This window comes from Hevea brasiliensis, chromosome 16 (genome assembly GCF_030052815.1).
Source record: "Hevea brasiliensis isolate MT/VB/25A 57/8 chromosome 16, ASM3005281v1, whole genome shotgun sequence".
NCBI lineage: Eukaryota > Viridiplantae > Streptophyta > Magnoliopsida > Malpighiales > Euphorbiaceae > Hevea > Hevea brasiliensis.
The window spans coordinates 56,480,943-56,499,431 of NC_079508.1; the positions used below are offsets into that span (position 1 = coordinate 56,480,943).

The window sequence follows — 18,489 nt, forward strand, 5'->3', positions numbered from 1 at the left end:
CATTTGATATCATCTAAGATGGTTTCCCTCGCTAGTCTAATTTTCCAATGGGTTGGACTAAAATGTGGAGAATCGGCATTGATATAGGCCTATATAGATCCACAGAGTAGGGGATGCCTTTTATCTTTGATTTGATTAAATGATCATTAACTAGAAAGCTCATTTCTGGTAAGACATCAGAGACAAGTTCTGTCTCCACGTCCATGATTATTCCATTTTATGGGCAAATAAAGCAACAGTGTCTTCAAAACTGGACCACACTGGCTGGTCAGCCTCGTTAATCCAGAAGCTACCGCTGCTGCAAATCAGTTACAAGGCTGGTTTGATCTCTGTTACGGTTTTAAAAACATTGGCAGCACATACAGAGGTTTTCGGAGGCATCTCTAAAAACTTCCACACTCTTGTTCTTGGTTAAGAGTACAGTTTTTTTAAAAGAGTGAATTACCTGGGGTTTGTTAAAATTTATTAGTTAGTGTCTGTATTTTTACGATTGCACTAAAAAGTTTCTGCATTTTAATTCTGTCGATTAAAAAGACATCCATTTATTTTCTCGTGCTTGTGATTTTACCGTCAATTTGGAAAAGATTAAATTACCCTAGCGAGTTTAAGAACAACCCCAAAATTAAAAGATCATATTAAGCCCTATCCTTAATCGAGTTCCTCTCAATTTCTCTCAATGTCGCTTCGTCCCTAACGTTTGTCTACCCTTGTGTAGTCATCATTGATATTTGTGATGTAAGTGAGGTATCAGAATGGTTCACCTCAAACTGGGTTTTGTCAGTCATGGGTGGTGGCGTTGGATTGGGCCAACAACGAGAGGAACTCAGGCGAATCGATGAGGATGGTGTCAAGAGGGAGAGAAGGGAATATGCGAGCTGTTTGGGACGTGGCAATAGAGATGGTAGTTATTTCCGGATTCGATCCAACCTTATCAATTTTTCTCAACTCCGTTCCAAGCTTATATTGTGTAGGCAGGGATGAGGAGAAGCCCTCCTACCCAGATTTATCTTTATGTATTTAAATATTATAATTTTAATAAAAATTATAGATATATTATTAAAATTTTATTTAAAACTGACATTTTTAATTTCTAATTTATTTTTTAAGAAATATATTTATATTATATGATAATAAAATTAAAATGAAAAAAATATAAAGAATAGAAAGAAAAGTCCATGCAGGAAACTCGACCCGTTCTGCCTTGCTCTAAGATAGGGAATCTCTACCGTGACTTCAAAATTATGTGGGGTGGAAATGGGAAGTAATCCTCACCCTTGACCCATTTCGTTGCTATTCCTATATGACGAATACAATTTAGAGCTCTCAGAGTTAGATTTCCTTAATTATGTTGGACTTGCAACTGAGTGAGTAGGTGGGAGAGATGATAAGGCGAAAGAAAGAAAAAAAGAAGTCGAGAAATAGAGAATTGGGAGGTGGAGAGAATGAGAACCAAAGATAAAAGCACCGTCATTGGTAGATAGAGAGTAGTAAGTGTCACGGGGGCCTCACGTGGGTAGATATTGTCCGCTTTGGGCCACGGCCCGCACGGTTTTGTTCCTGGGCCGAGCCTCTGTCCAACCCAAAACGCGTCTACCCAAGCAAGGCTACCCCCTTCATATTAGCCCAGTCACTCCCCCATACTTGGCCGATGTGGGATTGAGTCACCTCTGTGACATCTCCCCCACCCGATCCTGCAACGACCTCGTTGCAGTCCGGCCACCCTGCCTACACCTCTGTGCGCTTGGCGTGAGTCGACCAAGATGGGTCGGCTCTAATACCAAATGTCACGGGGGCCTCACGTGGGTAGGTATTGTCCGCTTTGGGCCACGGCCCGCACTGTTTTGTTCCTGGGCCGAGCCTCTGTCCAACCCAAAACGCGTCTACCCAAGCAAGGCCACCCCCTTCATATTAGCCCAGTCACTCCCCCATACTTGACCGATGTGGGATTGAGTCACCTCTGTGACAGTAAGCATGTTGAATCGGTGCCTTGAATTCTTAACTATTAAGAATTTCCTTTTCTTAGCCGTGTCAATTTTGTAAGCTGCAAAGCTTTTCTTGGTCCTTCGAAAAATTAAAAAATATATATATAATAATAATAACATAACAAAATGCAACTTGTAAAAGTTACAGAAGTTTGACGACTTCCTTGGCACAAGAGTGGACCGCCTTATGTAAACTATAAATAGGTGTCAAGTTTACCATTTAGTAGTAGAGCCAAATTTTGATAGAAAACCCAATTTTTGATGGTTTAGCCTAATTTTGAGAGAGAAAAAATTGAAAATAATTTTTCTTGTAAGGTTTTGGGTGTAATTAGGTTTGAGGGTTTGAGTGATTTATGAGAGAAAAATATTTAGTGCTTGTAATTATGATTTTTCTCATAATAGAATATTTATTTGTGAATTAGACTTATGTCAAAGCATTTTAAATTTTGTGTTCTTTAAATTGTGAGTTGTTATTTTCTTAACAAATTAGTGTTAGAGCTGAGATTTGTGAGATCTAAAAATAATGAGCACAAAATTTGAAGTAAAGACATTCAATGGGAAAAATAATTTCAGCTTATGGCAAATTACTGTAAAGGATATCCTTGTATAGTAAGGATTAATTCAGGCTTTGAACGAGAAGTAAGTAGCAACTATCAAAGATGATGATTGAAAAAAACTTCAACAAAGGGCGGTGGATATGATTAGACTGACGTTAGCCTCTGATGTAAAGCACAATGTCTTAGAGGAGATTTCGTTAGTTATTTTATGGAAGAAGTTGGAGAGCTTGTACATGTCTAAATCACTCACAAATTACTTGTATTTGAAGAAGGAATTGTACCAACTCAAAATAGAGGAAGGTACTGATATTAAATATCACCTCAACTGCTTTAATAAATTAATCACCCAGTTGCCTAGTATTGGTGTGAAAATAGAAGAAAAAGATAAAGTCCTTTTACTTTTAACCTCTCTCCCACAATCTCACAAAACTTTGGTGACAGCCTTAATCATTGGAAAGAAGACATTAAAGGTGGAGAAAGTTACTGTAGTTATCTTGGATGATGAGAAATTCAAGAATAAAAGTAGTAGCAATGATGGTGGGGCTTTTGTAACGAGTTCTAATCATGGTAGAAGTAATATACGAGGAAGCAATCCAAGACAAAATAGTAAATCAAGCTCGATACCATGAGTAGACATTGCAGACAAAAAGTGTTACTACTGTCATTAGAAGGGTCATATTCAATATAATTATAAAAGGATGAAAGAAGACCTTATAGAGATCAATGATGTAACACCCCTAATTTTTAAATAATTATTTTATATGTAAATATAAATATTTTAGTCTAACTTCTGGTGTTGTGGGCTTTGCGTAGGTACTTTTATTTCGTAGCAATTCGACCGTCTCCCAGATCTATAATTTCAGCTGAGCAGATAAGCTGCTGGAATCACTTCGGAACCCGGTCAAAGTTATAGGCTACCCCATCATTTTTAGATACCCCGGATGTGTTTCAAGCGTCAGAATTGACATAGGTAAACCCAAACTCCGAGTTTCTTTAATTTTATAGTGCTGGGTTTAGAATAAAATTTTATAAAATATTTGTGGATAGTTAAAAAATTATAATTCCTTTTATATTAGTTTAGTAATACTGCTAAGGATAGCGTGAGAAAATTTTAGAATTTTTAGAGCTCATTTGGGTAGTTTTTGCAAAAAGGGTTAGTGTAGGAACTAAATTATAATTTTTTAAAATTGTGGTTGTTGACTGTTTGGATGGGCCCAAGAGGGCCCATGTGATGTGATTGAGATATGATTGTGTGACTTGTGGATATAGAAGTGTATTTTTAAGCCTTTTTACAGGTTAGGTAGGTCCTAGGTATAGAGGAAATTCTGTCGGATTTTTGATACAACTTAGAGTGTCTTTGGTTCTTTCTAAACTTGGATTGAGTCAATTATATTAAATAATTATAATATAATTTTTAGGTGAGCCGGGACAGCCTTCCTCCTCCGCTTAGCCATCACAGTGACCTTGGTTTACGTTTGTGAGTAAAATATTGATTTTAATTATAATTTCAATATTATTATATGTTCAGGCATGTCCATGCATCACTTATAAATATATATTTATGTATTTAAATACTAGACATGTTTTATATTGTATCTTTATTTGATGAAATGTTATGGATGTTATTTTATGATAATTTAGAACAGTGTGCGTGTGTTGGCGTGGTGTGTGACATTAGATATGGACAGGATGGGTAGACGCAGCTGGAGCTTGACTCGTTGAGACCCGATCATTTTATGGTTAAGTCGGAGTAGGCACGACTCGAGATAATCTCGCTGGCCCTCGCATTTGGTCTATTAAGCGAAAGTCCAGCTTGAGATATACTCGCTGACAGAGGTTGGATTAAGAGAGCTGTATAGGGGATCAGTTCCCATATATGTACTGTTTGAATATTATATAGGTGCGTGAGTGCTCCAAATTGCCTTTTTGCTGTTATGATGTGAATTGTATGAAAATTATGAAGGTTTTGTATTCCACTTTTTAGGATGCATTAACTTTAGACAGCTATAGAAATTGTGCTTAAAATCGGTATTTTACTCTATGAGTTGAACGCTCACTCCTGTTCATTTTATTTTTCCAGGATATAAGAGATTTCTTGTTAAGTTTTAACTTGCCTCTCTCCTTTGCAGGTCATTTAGTGATATCAGTTATGTTTTGTATAACTTTACTAAATTCTAGAACTTCGCATGTGTTAGAAGTACTTTATTTGATTTGGGTCTATATTATAATTGCCATGTTGATCTGTAAACCTATTAAATGCATGTATGATTGGATTGGATGAGGAAGCTGAGCTCCCATTTGATTTTATGACATTATGAGTATGTGGAGAGTGAGCTGAGCTCCCCAAATTGTTATATGTTATGCTTATAGGTCGGGTGAGTGAAAAATTCCCTGTTGTGTGGTCCATGTTATAGCCGAACTCTGTGTGGTTGAATTCTCAAAATTGGGCTTAAAATGAGCCTTAAGATTGGGTTAAGGAGTAGTTAGGCTTACTACGGGCCTCGAGGGCTTGAGGCTAGCCTAGGTCCTAGTGCCGGTCTAGCCCATTGGTTGGCCCATGACAAATGTGGCATCAGAGCTTAGGCTCCAGATTCACGGGAAATACATGTCTAAGGCTTAAGAAGAGTCTGGTTAGGGGTTTACATGCGGAGTATAGAATCTTATTTTGTCTTATTCTGTAACTCCTTATTTCTAACTTCTGCATTATACCTCGGGTAATATAAGAGTGTTTCAGTTAGTGTATTGGTTTTCGTGAAGTACGTGGAGATGTAAAATAGAGTTAGCAGACATATTGAGGTCTGCCATGAGGATACATACTCTAAGAAATGCTATGTTTCTGTCAGTATAGGTTTAGGTGGCGTGCCTATTTGGTATAAGGCACGAGAACATAAAGGTAATTTTTAGCAATATAGCTGCCCTAAGTGAGAGTGAGGGTAACATTGTTGGCAGTCATCGATGGATAACCTAGTTATAGTAAATTCATGCTATCAGTGGATTCAAGAGAGATAAGAGATCAAGAGATCTAGTATGTCAGGACATACCATAGTAGCTATACAATATTCTCAATGTTTGTGCTGTAAGTTACAGATTACAATACTGACGTAGAATTATTGTGTAGAGCTACGTGCTTTCCTGTGGTGCACCATGATTAGGGTGTTTGTAAACAACCTCTGTTTTGGTACAGTTATGTTAAGATAAAGTTTTATTTCTGCAGAGGAGTTAGGAAAACTCCTAGTTAGGGTTTCAGACCCTAGAGATTGAACACCAAAGGTCACAGTTGGATGATATCTAGAGTTAATGACTCAGTTATCCTACTTTGAGTGCAGAGTTAGAGCGTAAGTGGCACAAGACTAGAGGTTTTTAGTATGATTGCAGTGTAATAGTGACACCTACTTGGTGGGATCATCTGGTCTCTGGTATGAGATCGTTGGCAGTGTTGGCATTACAGTGGACGTATTGCCTAAAGTTTAATGAAGATAACACCTCCTTCGTGTGATATTGGAGTGTAAGTATGACTCTACTCCCTAAAGGAGATTGGAGGTTATGAATAATATTCGTAGACTGCAAAATGACATTATAGGAAGGTTGACAATATAAAAAGAGAGCAGACAGCTTTATATAGTTGTAGTAAGGGGGTTGAGGTAGTACCTCTCTTGCAGTCAGTTATACTGTAGAGTATGGTAATGTTTTCTGAGGAGAGATAGAAGAGTATCACTAATATAATGATTTGTGGAATAATGTCCTAAATAGGACTGTAGTGTGATAGGAAATAGTGGCTCAGGTATCCCCTTAAGGAGAGTACAATTTTCATTGTAAGGACCATAAGGGATCATATCATGATAGATGTAGAGCTTTTGAGTAGTAAGGAAAAAAGGGATCTTGTAGATTTCCTCCTTGAAGTATTAGAGGGTAGTTTAGGGTTAAACAGAGGAAAGGACAATGACTACAAGTTAGCGAAAATAAGTCATAAAATATCAATAGATAAAAGGAAATATAGAAATGAAAATTTGAATAGTTGATTTTAGATGCAACAGGAGAGAAATTCGAATGACAATAGAAGTACCAGCCAGAGTGGTTAAATCACCAATTTTGAGTAACATCAAGGTGTTGATAACTTGATAGAGACAGTGAAGGGATATAAGTTCCTGATATGACAGTCAGATCAAGAAAGAGAGTAGCACTAAAGAATAAAATAGTCAAGTTTTACTTTGGGTAATATAAAAGAGATGAATTAAAGAGCAAACCGAATAGCCAAGAATAGAACAAGGTCAGGAAGATCAAAGTCTGATATAAGGTATATAAAGTGTCATCCTGAGCAAGGTAAATAGGATGAATTGAAAGGCAATATAGTGATAAAAGGTATATAAAGTGTCATCGTGAGCAAGGTAAATATGATGAATTGAAAGGCAATATTAGAAAACCTAGAATGAGGGTACATAAGTGAGGATAGCTGTCAAGATATAGAATCCAAAAGTTTAGGACTTAGAGCAGGTCATGGTTCGGGCAGTGTCAGGAGCCAAAACATGGGGTTCAGAGTTGCAGGATATGGATCAAACTCTGTCTATTCCTGTTTCCAAGATGGAGTAGGTAGCAATGGGATAAGTCCATTTAGTCTTCTAACAGTATGAGGAAAGTTAGTTGAGGAATGTAACTAGAGCAAGTAAAAGTTATAGGATGTGCAATGGTGTCTTGAACTGTCCTATCAGGCAAAGGAGTGAATTAATAAGTAGTAAGTTAAATAAAAGTAAACCTGATGGTTCAAATAGGCATAACGAACAAAAAGGATGGTGGAAAATGGCACATAGGCTTAGGACCTGAGTAGAGGTGGTGAGATAACAATTATGGAGTTTGCGATCAAGGATTAGGTAAGCATTTTTAGTATGACCAATAGGGTCACTTTATAAGGAAGCATGAATGAAAATGAGTGACAAAACGACAGAAGGAGATAGAGCAAAAAGAGATATATATGAGTGACATTCATAAGTCATTGAGAAGTACAAGTATAAGAGTTATGACAGTAAGTATGATTGAAATCCATTTTGGAAGAGTTTACTAGTGAGAGGTGTCTTCTTGAATACATTAAACTATAGGGATGCAAAAGAGTTAAGGTAGGCATAAAAAGGTAGAATTGTAGTACAAGTGGAGATAGAAAATCTTAAGATGATATATCAAGCAAATCGGTAGTACAATAGAAGGATTGCTGTAGTTGATATCTTATGTAGAGATGATGAAATTTCAGGGAGAAGACCAAGAGACATGAATGGTGTGTTGATGTCAGTAGGAGAAGATTTCTCCTTCTCTTCAAATTTAGATCATACCTTTGGCTCTAGAAGTGTACATAAGTAAGGGAAATAATGTTATGATGACCTAGTATTTAAGAACCTGATAGGCACCAGTCTGTACACATTCTTCTTAAAAAGAAAATGACGATAAGCTTATACCTGATGTTATGTATGAAAGGACGATCAGAGTAGTTACTAGAATTAAGTCGAGTTAGTCACCAGGGCTCGCAACCTTTCTGAACTATAAGCTAGAGGAGGAGCTAGTTATGAATAAGTTTTAGTGGATGAAATTATTGCTGATGGGTAACTTTAAGGTTAAAGTCTGGAGAGCAGTGGGCAGTATGTGTGGTTGTATTAAGGAGAATGAACACGTGAAGTATCTTGACCGAAATTATAGCCTAGCACACATTTCCCATAGCTATATTAGTTCAGCTGCAACTTATAGTTTAAAGGGCTCCTATCTAATTATGATGAGCAATTTCCTACAAAGGGTAGTAGGAAATGATAATGTTCTAATGGTTAAGTTAGGAAAGGAGACACAAAAAAAAATTTCTAGGGTCAATTACAAGTGTTACATAATGTGAAAGATGTGCTGATAGGAGCCAATCGTAAGGTTAAAATCCTAGAAGTAATGGAACTAGTAATCAAGATAGGACTGAGAGATAAAAAGAAAGTCAAAATAGATGTTGGGATGGATATCCTTGAAGGAAAGGCATAAGGGTGAGAGAGGACAAAGGTTAAAGAATAAGTACAATAAGTTAGAAAGATATCAACACTAGCAGAAACAGAAAAAAAAAAAAAAAAGTGGATAAGATTCAAAGGATAGGTGAAAAGCTCAGTAGAGTTGGTTACAATGATGAGGATAAGAAGGAATAAGTACGCTAGGGACACACTAAGGGATGTTTAAAACAAATTATGGTGAAATGGTAAGATAAAGGAATAATGGAGCCTCGATTTAAGTACCAATGTGTCAGGAAGCACATCAGATAGTAAGAAATTTCAAGCAGAAGGCAAGTAACTCTCTTTTCATAAAAGGATTAGGATACGATAAGTTATTTTGACGGGATGGCTTAGGAATATGTAGACTTTTGTTAGGTTAAAGAAGAGGCCCAACCCATTTTCTACTATTAATAGATAAAATATGAACGCTCAATACTTAGATAGAGCTCTACATAATTAGTTACATAAGATAAACAGGGGTTGATTTGAGGACCTTAGTAATGACACAAGTAAATTGAGAATTTGAAGTATCATCGGAATGAGAAGAGGCATAGGTGTTGACCAATGGGGACATAGGACAAGTAAAGATGTCGAACAAGATACCTATGTTAGGTGCTACAGTAAAGCATCTTATAGGATATTATAGGATAAGGAACATAAGTCATGTCTGTAGAAAGCAGAGATTGTTGAAACAGAGGTATGGGGACTGAAGTCACTAAGAAATACGTTAGGGCACAATGAAGGAGAGGTAAGCACCAAAGCTGATGGAAGTTATGAGATATCAAGTCAAACATAGTAGAGGTATAGTGAGTACTGAAGATGTTAAAAAAAGATTAAGGAGTGACTTGAGGTATGAGTTTCGCTGCGAAATGACAATGATAGCTAGGATATTACAGCAGACAAAAGAGCTATGCGGATCCTAGGCGAAAGGATGTAGAGTTTGCAGTGGGTGATTATGTATTCCTAAAGCTCTCCCCAATGAAAGGAGTTATGAGGTGTGTGAAGGAAGGCAAGCTGCCATCTAAATACATAGGACATTTTGAGGTCATTGATAGAGTTGGAACAGTTGCTGACCAGTTGGATTACTACAAAACCTTTCTCACGTCCACCCAGTGTTCCACATTTCCATGCTTAGGAAGTACATACCTGGTCCTTCCCATGTGTTACAACTTGATACAATGGAGTTAAAGGAAAACCTAACCTTCGAGGAGCAGCCAATAGCCATAGTGGACTTTCAGATGAGGCACTAATGTCAAAACAGATCCCTATGGTTAAAGTTTTGTGAAGGAGCCAATCGGTAGAAGAGTGTACTTGGGAGTCAGAGTAGGACATACGCAATAAGTACACGTACTTGTCCACTGTGTAATCTTATAATTCTTTATTCTGTCTTGTGTAAAATTCGAGGACGAATTTTCTGTAAGGGGGGAGAATGTAACACCCCTAATTTTTAAATAATTATTTTATATGTAAATATAAATATTTTAGTCTAACCTTTAGTGCTGTGAGCTTTGCGTAAGTACTTTCATTTCGTGGTAATTCGACCGTCCCCTGAATCTATAATTTCAAGCTGAGCAGATAAGCTGTCAGAATCACTTTAAAACTGGATCAAATTTATAGGCTACCTCATCATTTTCAGATGCCTCGGACGTGTTCTAAGCGTCAAAATTGGTATAGGTAAACCCGAACTCCTAGTTTCTTCAATTTTATAGTGCTAAGTTTAGAATAAAATTTCATAAAATATTCATGGGTAGTTAGAAAATTATAATTCCTTTTATATTAGCTTAGCAATATTGCTAAGGACCGCGAGGTAAAATTTTAGAATATTTAGAACTCACTTGGGTAGTTTTTGTAAAAATGGGTAGTTTTTGTAAAAATGGTTAGTTGTAGGGACTAAATTATAATTTTTCAAAATTATAATTGTTGACTGTTTGGATGGGCCCAGGAGGGGCCATGTGATGTGATTGAGGTATGATTGTGTGACTTGTGGATATAGAAGTGTATTTTTGAGCCTTTTTGTAGGTTGGGTATGTCCTAGGTATAGGGAAAACTCTGCTGGATTTTCGGCACAACTTAGGGTGTCTTTGGTTCTTTTTAAACTTGTATTGAGTCAGTTATATTAAATAATTATAATATAATTGTCAGGTGAGCTGGGACAGCCTTCCTCCTCCGTCCAGCCACCACAGTAACCTCGGTTTACGTTTATAAGTAAAATATTAATTTTAATTATAATTTCAATATTATTATATGTTCAGGCATGCTCATGCATCACTTATAAGTATATATTTATATAGTTAAATACTATGCATGTTTTATATTATATCTTTATTTGATGAAATGTTATGGTGTTGTTTTATGGTAATTTGGAGTAGTGTGCGTGTGTTGGCGTGCGTGTAGTGTGTGACATTGGATATGGACAGGATGGGTAGATGCGGCTAGAGCTTGACTCGCTGGGACCTGATCCTTTTATGGATACGTCGGGGTAGGCACGGCTCGAGTTGATCTCGCTGGCCCCCGCATTTGGTCTATCAAGCGAAAGTCTAGCTTGAGATGTACTCACTAGCAGAGGTTAGATTAAGAGAGATGTATAGGGGATCAGCTCTCATATATGTACTGTTTGAATATTATATAGGTGCGTGAGTGCTCCAAATTACCTTTTTATTGTTATAATGTGAATTGTATGAAAATTATGAAGGTATTGCATTCCACTTTTTAGGATGCATTAGCTTTAGATAGCTACAGAAATTATGCTTAAAATTGGTATAATGCTTACCTCTGTTCATCTTATTTTTCTAAGATACAGGAGATTTCTTGTTGAGTTCTAACCTGCCTCTCTCCTCACAGGTCATTTAGTGATATCGGTTATGTTTTGTATAACTTTTCTAAATTCTAGAACTCCACATGTATTAGAAGTACTTTATTTGATTTGGGTCTATATTATAATTGTCACGTTGGATTTGTAAACCTATTAAATGCATGTATAATTGGATTGGATAAGAAAACTGAGCTCCCATTTGATTTTATGACATTATGAATATGTGGAGAGTAAGCTGAGCTCTCCAAATTGTTATATGTTATGCTTACAGGTCGAGTGAGTGAAAAACTTCCTGTTGTATGGTCCATGTTATGGCCGGACTCTGTCTGATTGAATTCTCGAAATTGAGCTTAAAATGGACCTTAAGATTGAGTTAAGGAATAGTTAGGCTTACTATGAGTCTCGGGGGCTTTAGGTTAGCTCAGGTCCTAGTGTCGATCAGGCCTATAGATTGGGTCGTGACAAATGAATTTAAGAAGAGTTGTAGAAAATAAGGGACTGCTACAATTGCAACTCATGAAGAAATTGAATGTGATGTTTTAAGTGTGGATGATTGTAAGGGAAAAACAAAGGATCCATTACAAGATGAGTAGTTAATGGATTCTACTTATCCTTTCGATATATGCTCAAACAAGGAGTGGTTTGATAAATTTGAAGTAAAGAAAGGAGAGAAAATAAAGCTAGCCAATGGCAAGAAGATGAAAGTTGAAGGTGTTGAAAGAGTGAAGATCAAGTTGAAGGGTGATCATGTGAAATTGTGTGATGATGTGAGGAATTTTTCTAAGTCTAAAAGGAACTTGATTTCTCTGGGAAAATTGGATTTCCTGGGGAATAGGTGTTCCATTCAAGGTGGAGTTATGAGAGTTGGCCGAGTTACTTTTGTGATCATGAAAAGTGAGAAGCTTGGCATGAGAAATCTCTACAAATTAAAAGGTAGCACATTAGTTGTAAATCTGCAAGTTGAGGCAAGGGATAATATTGATAAAAATGGTGGAAAGAATTACGCAAGCGAAAATTGACTTTTACAAAAATTATAAAAGTTAATTCTATATGATTTGAAAATGCAGAGATTTGTTGAATCGGTGCCTTACTTTTCTATTATATATATATAATGTAACTCGTAAAAGTTGCAGAAGTTTGCCGGCTTCCTTGGCACAAGAGTGGATCGCCTTATGTAAACTACAAATAGGTGCCAAGCTTACCATTTTGCAATAGAGCCAAATTTTGATAGAAAACCCATTTTTTGATGGTTTAGCCCAATTTTGAGAGAGAAAAATTAGAGAGAATTTCTCTTGTAAGGTTTTGGGTGTAATTGGGTTTAAGGATTTGAGTGATTTGTGAGAGAGAAAATTTAGTGCTTGTAATTATTTTTCTTATAATAATATTTATTTGTGAACTAAAGTTATACCAAACCACTTTAAATTTTATATTTTTTAAATTATGAGTTATTATTTTTCTTAACAGAGCATTGAGAGTGAGGGAGGGAGTGTGGGTATTGAGCGTAAGTGAGAGAATGGCCTGTGTTGGCTTTAATAAGGAAAGTATTGGCGGTGGGGTTGGTGGTGGAAGAATGGAGAAGAGAGAAAATCTATTGGGTTATGCAAAGGTTCATTTAGTGGTGGAAGAGGGGTTGAGGGTCTCAGGCTGTGAAAGGTTCTATAGTTTCTTCACACAAACCACTGTTGGGATCAATGGAATGGGTGGTATTGGTACATGCCTGCGAGCGCTAGCGAATCCAACATCAATTTTACCACGATTGCTATATATCCTAGCGCAAAATGTTTAACAAATTGAGCTTGTCTCAGAGTGTGAGCGCCTGCTGGGCTAACGCAGGTACGCAGACCTGGCGTTCTGTAAGAGAGACAGACAGATAGAGAGAGAGAGAGAGAGAGAGAGAGAGAGAGAGAGAGAAGGGCACAAACTGTGGCTTTGGGGCATAAAAATTTTGGAAATTTGTGGTCTTTATTGTTAAGTTTAGGAGGATAAATTTGGCATTAGAAGACTTTCCCCATTGAACATCTTCAAATACATCGACTAAAAGCAAAAGCACAAGAAAATGGACAAATGTCCTTTTTAATAGGCGAAATTAAATTATACGGACTTTTTAATGCAATTAACAATAAAATAATTTAACCATGATATTCATATGCCATTATGTTCTTCCAAGTAATTTGTTGTGCACAAACAAGTGGAAAATAATATATCATTATAATACATTAATAAAGAAAAATTACTAGGGTTAAAAATTTTATTAAAGCAGCAAAAATGTTGCTAATTATGGAGCACAACAGAATGACATCACGGATTAGAGGCAAATAGAACATTAAAAAAAAAAAAATACACAGTTTCAGTCTCCTTCCCATCCCTACTTAACACCATATTTTCATTTAGAAAATTTCCAAATTACAACAAATACGAATTTCACATTGGACGCTGACCTGCGCTGAGCATCTGGCCAATTATACCATTCACCTGGAAAAACCGAAAGGAGCTTTCAGCAATCAAAAAAATGGTCTTGTGCATATATTAGCAGAATTAGCCATTCAACTAACAAAACTAGAAGGTAAAAACAAATAAACCAACAGAAGTGTTACAGCCAAAAACTCATAATAAGTGTGGAATGGCCACAAGCACCAATACATTATCAAAGCAATCACATGCATCATGCAGAATCAAAAGGGGTGTTCTGAGAACAAGGGAAAAGCCAACATCAGCACTAAACATATAGTCATATTTCGATGCTTTTTTTGTGCTTTGTTCGTCAGGCAATGAAGAGACCTATCACTTTGAATATTTTACTTTTGACCACCTTGATCATAGTAATACAGGATGTAAACCAATTGTGCTACTTGGACTTGACTAGCAAAATATTTGAATTCGATACCAATTTGAGCTTGAACCAAATAGCTAGACTAGCAAGTCTAGCCAAAAGCATGCAATAAGATAACCACCTCAAGTCAGTGTTGTTAAAGGCGCTCGAGGCGCCCTGGCGAGGCGCCACTCTCACGCCTCGCCTGGCACCGCCTGGGTTCCCTTCAAAGAGGCGAGCGCCCCGAAGCAAAGAGGTGAGAGGCGAGAGGCGAGAGGCCCCTTGAGGCGACGCCTTTGTAATGCAATGACAATTTTTTGTAAATTATTTAAAGCCAAATAAAAGAAAAATCCCTAAGCCACCTGCCTCAGTCCTCACGAGAAAGGAAGATCGGCACTCTCAAGTCTCAACTATGGCATTCAGCAGCACTTTCAGGTCTCTCTCTCTCTCTCTCTCTCTCTCTCTCTCTCTCTCTCTCTCTCTCTCTCTCTCTCTCTCTCTCGATCCCTCTTTCATCTTCTTCTTCTTCCCCTATTCCTTGCTGCTGCTACGACCTGGGAAACCTTTTTTTTTTTTTTCCTTTTCCTCTCCTGCTTCTCTAATGCTGCTGTATGGGCATTATTCACCTGGGTAACCTTTTTTTTTTTTTTTTTTCCCTTTTCCTCTCCTTCTCTAATGCTGATGTATGGGCATTATTCTTCTTCTTCCCCATTCTGTGCTGCAGTATGTTTTGTGTACTTTTTTTTTTTTTTTCCTTTTCCTCTCCTTCTTATATAATTTTGCTGTATGGGTATTAGGTATGCAGTAGTCTTGTTAATTTTCTATTTTGTTCAGTTTTTTTTTTTAATTTTAATTGTTAATTTTACTTTTTTTTTCTTTTTTTTCTTAATATTTTGTTGTTAATTTGTTAATTAGTTGGTAATTAGTTGTTTAAATTATATGGGTAATGTTAATTTGTTAATTTTTTTACCTTAACTTTGTCAATTTATTAATTTGTTATTATTCTTGTTACTTTAACCTGATATTCTTATTGATTAGTTGTTTAATTTATATGGGTGTTGTTAATTTGTTTACTTTCACTTTGTTAATTTGTTCTTATTTTTGTTAATTTAATTTGATATTCTTGTTAATTAGTTGTTTAACTTTTATAGATATTGTTAATTTGTTGTTATTCTTATTACTTTAACTTGACATTCTTGTTAATTAGTTATTTAATTTATTGTTTAATTTGTTAATATGTTAGAAGTACACACACATATATATAATTTAGGTAATTTAGACTATGGAGCCTTGCTTCAAAAAGGCATCGCCCCAGGCCATAAGGCCCCCTGTCGCCTTTCGCCTTGATAACGCTGCCTCAAGTAGCTCATGAAGCTAATAGAGTTTTTTTTTTAACACATTTATATTATAGCATTCAAATACTATATTATTATGTTTACTATTTCGTCTAAGAAGAAAATTCTAATAGATTTTGAATTCAAGCACACCCAAGTTTATCTAAATTTTATTTAGGGATGAATCAGAATTATTCACTTGTATTTCTACTGATGATCAAGTCCAGTTCAAGCAAAAAAAAATAAAGTACAGTTATGTTCAAGTTAAGTTTTGGGCTTTTAAGTTTCTAAACTAAGTTTAAATACTGCATTTTATCGATTCAACTTGGCCCAATTACTGCCCAGGTGTAAATTAAAACCAGTAGCGAATGAAAAGAGGTAAACAACGCACCAGAAAATATTTTGAAACACAGCGATCAATGCAACTATTTTCACCCATAGTTAGCTCAGGTTCCTTGTACCTGAAAACAAGAAGCATAAAAATCGATGTTGAAAAGGTTTATTTTCAAAACAACATATAACCTCTGATTTTTTTTGGATCAGAGCTGCACCAATTCCACAAGGATTTCTACATAAAAGCAATTATATCTTACCTCTTATCAACACACTTGTTGAAACATGCCATAGCAAGCCTGAATTAACAGAAAATAAATAGTCAGAACAGAGAAAATTCAGTATTTCTATCTGGGAACCTACAAAAATATTACAAAATTTTGTAAAAATACATAACCGAAATAGAAAGCTCTAACCTTCACATATTTCTGCGAATCAAGTACATAATTTATCAAGCACACAATCAAAGAAGAAAATGTTAACGGCTGGTTGTGATATTTACAACCACATGGAGCTACCTGTTAAACAGCTCTACCTTATACTCCATCTCCATAGCTAGCATGCCAAAAACCTACACAATCATCAAAATAAAAATGAAATCAATCCACACTCTTAAAAGCAAGCCTTTTTCTTTTCCCCCATAATAATCTGTAAAGCGAGGTGCTATTCGAGCTCATTCTTTAAAATCCCATGTCAGAGAAACTCAAATCGGTGAAGGAGAAATACCCACCTGCTCTTTGTCCACGCCTGGGGGTAGATCAGTATTAGCAGCCATTAGACCCTGAAATAACAAAGACCCAAATAAAAATCCTATCAAAGGAAGCTACTTTAGAATCAGAGGCGCAAGAATTGCCAACGAGTTAAATCTCACCGGTGAGATATGTACTCAACAAACTGTTAAACTAAATAAAAATGAGACTTGAAAGGTGGAACGGAGTAGAGTTCAATAAAAGAGGCATGGATTAGGGTTTAAGAAGGGTGTCTGATTTAAAAGAGAAACAGAGAAAGGTGCGGCCTTTGTTGAAGAGACAGGCCTGTTACTCAAGCCTTAAGAAGGGCCAATCAGGAGAGTCCATGCAACCTGAATAACTATTTTTAAGAGGGTTTAAATGACGATTCTAGCCCACTGAAAACTCTGATATAGGGTTTTTGGACTTGTGAGGGGTTTTATCTATTCTTCTACTCCATAACTACCTTGTTTCAGATACCATCTCTCACTTAATGTTCTCCTTCTTTAAGCTTAAGATTCCTTTTCTTCTGTTTTGATTGTAGAACAAGGATTTTTTTGATATATATAAATTTTTTATGATTGCAGAGTAACTAGAAGCAATGGAGCATGGTACTATACAGATCCAAGCAGAGCAACGTTCTCGTTCGTTGATGAAGATCACATTCTTGCAAATGCTGTCAGATTCACCTTGAATCAAGAGTCAGTGACCCATTCTTCTGCTTAATCTCTGCCTCTGGTGCTTAGATTTTATATGTTTCAATTTTGATTTCATGTTCTTGTGCAACTTAGCAAACCCATGTATCCATTCATGAGGATATAGATTCATTGCATTAACACCCATTTTGTCATGGGTTGTGGCAGATCACAGTAATATTGACCATCTAAAGCAGACCAAGTATCCATTTAATATTTCTAATTCAATAGGGTTGGTTTTGTCTGTAAAGCATTTATTTACATTGTTTTGGTCCATGCAAATGGTTGATATACGAGTATAGTTTTACATTCTTTGTTATATAATTGCCAGAGCTCTTGGAATTTTGCTACTAGCTCATTATGAGTACTGTTTTGGAAATTCGCATCATCTTCTTGAATAATTATTTGCAACCTATTACAGATATTTTAGCCCTGGACTTGGGCCAAGATGGTAAAGGAATAGGGTATGCTTGGGATGAGTCTTTGGTTTGAATTTTTCTTCTCTTTGGCGCATATTATGTGTATGCATGTATGCTCCCTTGTCTGTTTAAGATAGCAAGTGCAGTTAAAAGAATATTATATTTACGATTCTCAATTCATCAGTAGTCTTACAGTTACAAATGAGGTTTTTATGTTGCTAATTTTCTACTACTCCATGTGAATCCTTATCAAGACATCAACCTTTTAAGTAACTATGCATCTGCTACAACTTTAATGCGCGCTTTTTCTGTTGTGAGTTTCAATTACTTGAATGAAATTTTTCAGGTGATCCAGCAAGGGAGGTATTGAAAGATGGATGTCAGAATTTGATGTTGATATGCCAGCATGTTAGGAGCACTTTCGACAAGATTGTTGGTGATTATAGAACAAACAATACCATAGAAATGGAAACAGGTAGTGATGGTTGAAATGTGATACATCTTACCCATGTGATCTTGGCATCCAAGTTCTGTAGGTGTAATTGAACGCAGTTGCATGTATTTGTCTCCATTCAATCACAGTGATTTATTATGCTCTATGCTGCATATTTTGACTTGTTTGATAATGAATTAAATTTGATTGTCAAGTCTCAACATTGCAAAAAGCTAATCATCTGGTAAGCCATAAGCAATGAGGCATGTCCTCTTAATTAGCATGTCCATACGAATTATAGTATAGGCATCTGCATGTCTGATTTAATAACACAATGATCCAAATTATTTAACCGTTGTAAGCATGTCCATAGATGAGCCGCTGA

General features: G+C 36.2%; 1 protein-coding gene and 1 long non-coding RNA gene across 2 annotated transcripts; one reads left to right on the forward strand and one right to left on the reverse strand.

The window, feature by feature from the left end:
• Positions 1-13,573: 13,573 nt before the first annotated feature.
• On the reverse strand, positions 13,574-16,855 carry LOC110666325 (mitochondrial import inner membrane translocase subunit TIM10). The gene is made up of 6 exons (XM_021826765.2): positions 16,701-16,855; positions 16,560-16,610; positions 16,348-16,400; positions 16,090-16,128; positions 15,888-15,957; positions 13,574-13,825 (listed from the first exon to the last, which is right to left on the reverse strand). The coding sequence occupies exons 2-6, from the start codon at positions 16,602-16,604 to the stop codon at positions 13,775-13,777; spliced, it is 258 nt and encodes an 85-aa protein (XP_021682457.1). The 5' UTR covers positions 16,605-16,610; positions 16,701-16,855; the 3' UTR covers positions 13,574-13,774.
• Positions 16,856-16,958: 103 nt separating this feature from the next.
• LOC110666407 (uncharacterized) lies at positions 16,959-18,268 on the forward strand. Its single transcript, XR_009144820.1, has 2 exons — positions 16,959-17,258; positions 18,018-18,268. It is a non-coding gene; the product is annotated as an uncharacterized LOC110666407 (long non-coding RNA).
• Positions 18,269-18,489: the final 221 nt, after the last annotated feature.

Coding starts and splice junctions, on each gene's coding strand:
- LOC110666325 (XM_021826765.2), bottom strand. CDS start 16,604: ATGGCTGCTAATACTGATCTACCCCCAGGCGTGGACAAAGAGCAG. Junction 16,401..16,559: donor CAGGCGTGGACAAAGAGCAG/GTGGGTATTTCT, acceptor ATGATTGTGTAG/GTTTTTGGCATGCTAGCTAT. Junction 13,826..15,887: donor GTGTTTCAAAATATTTTCTG/GTGCGTTGTTTA, acceptor CGGTTTTTCCAG/GTGAATGGTATAATTGGCCA.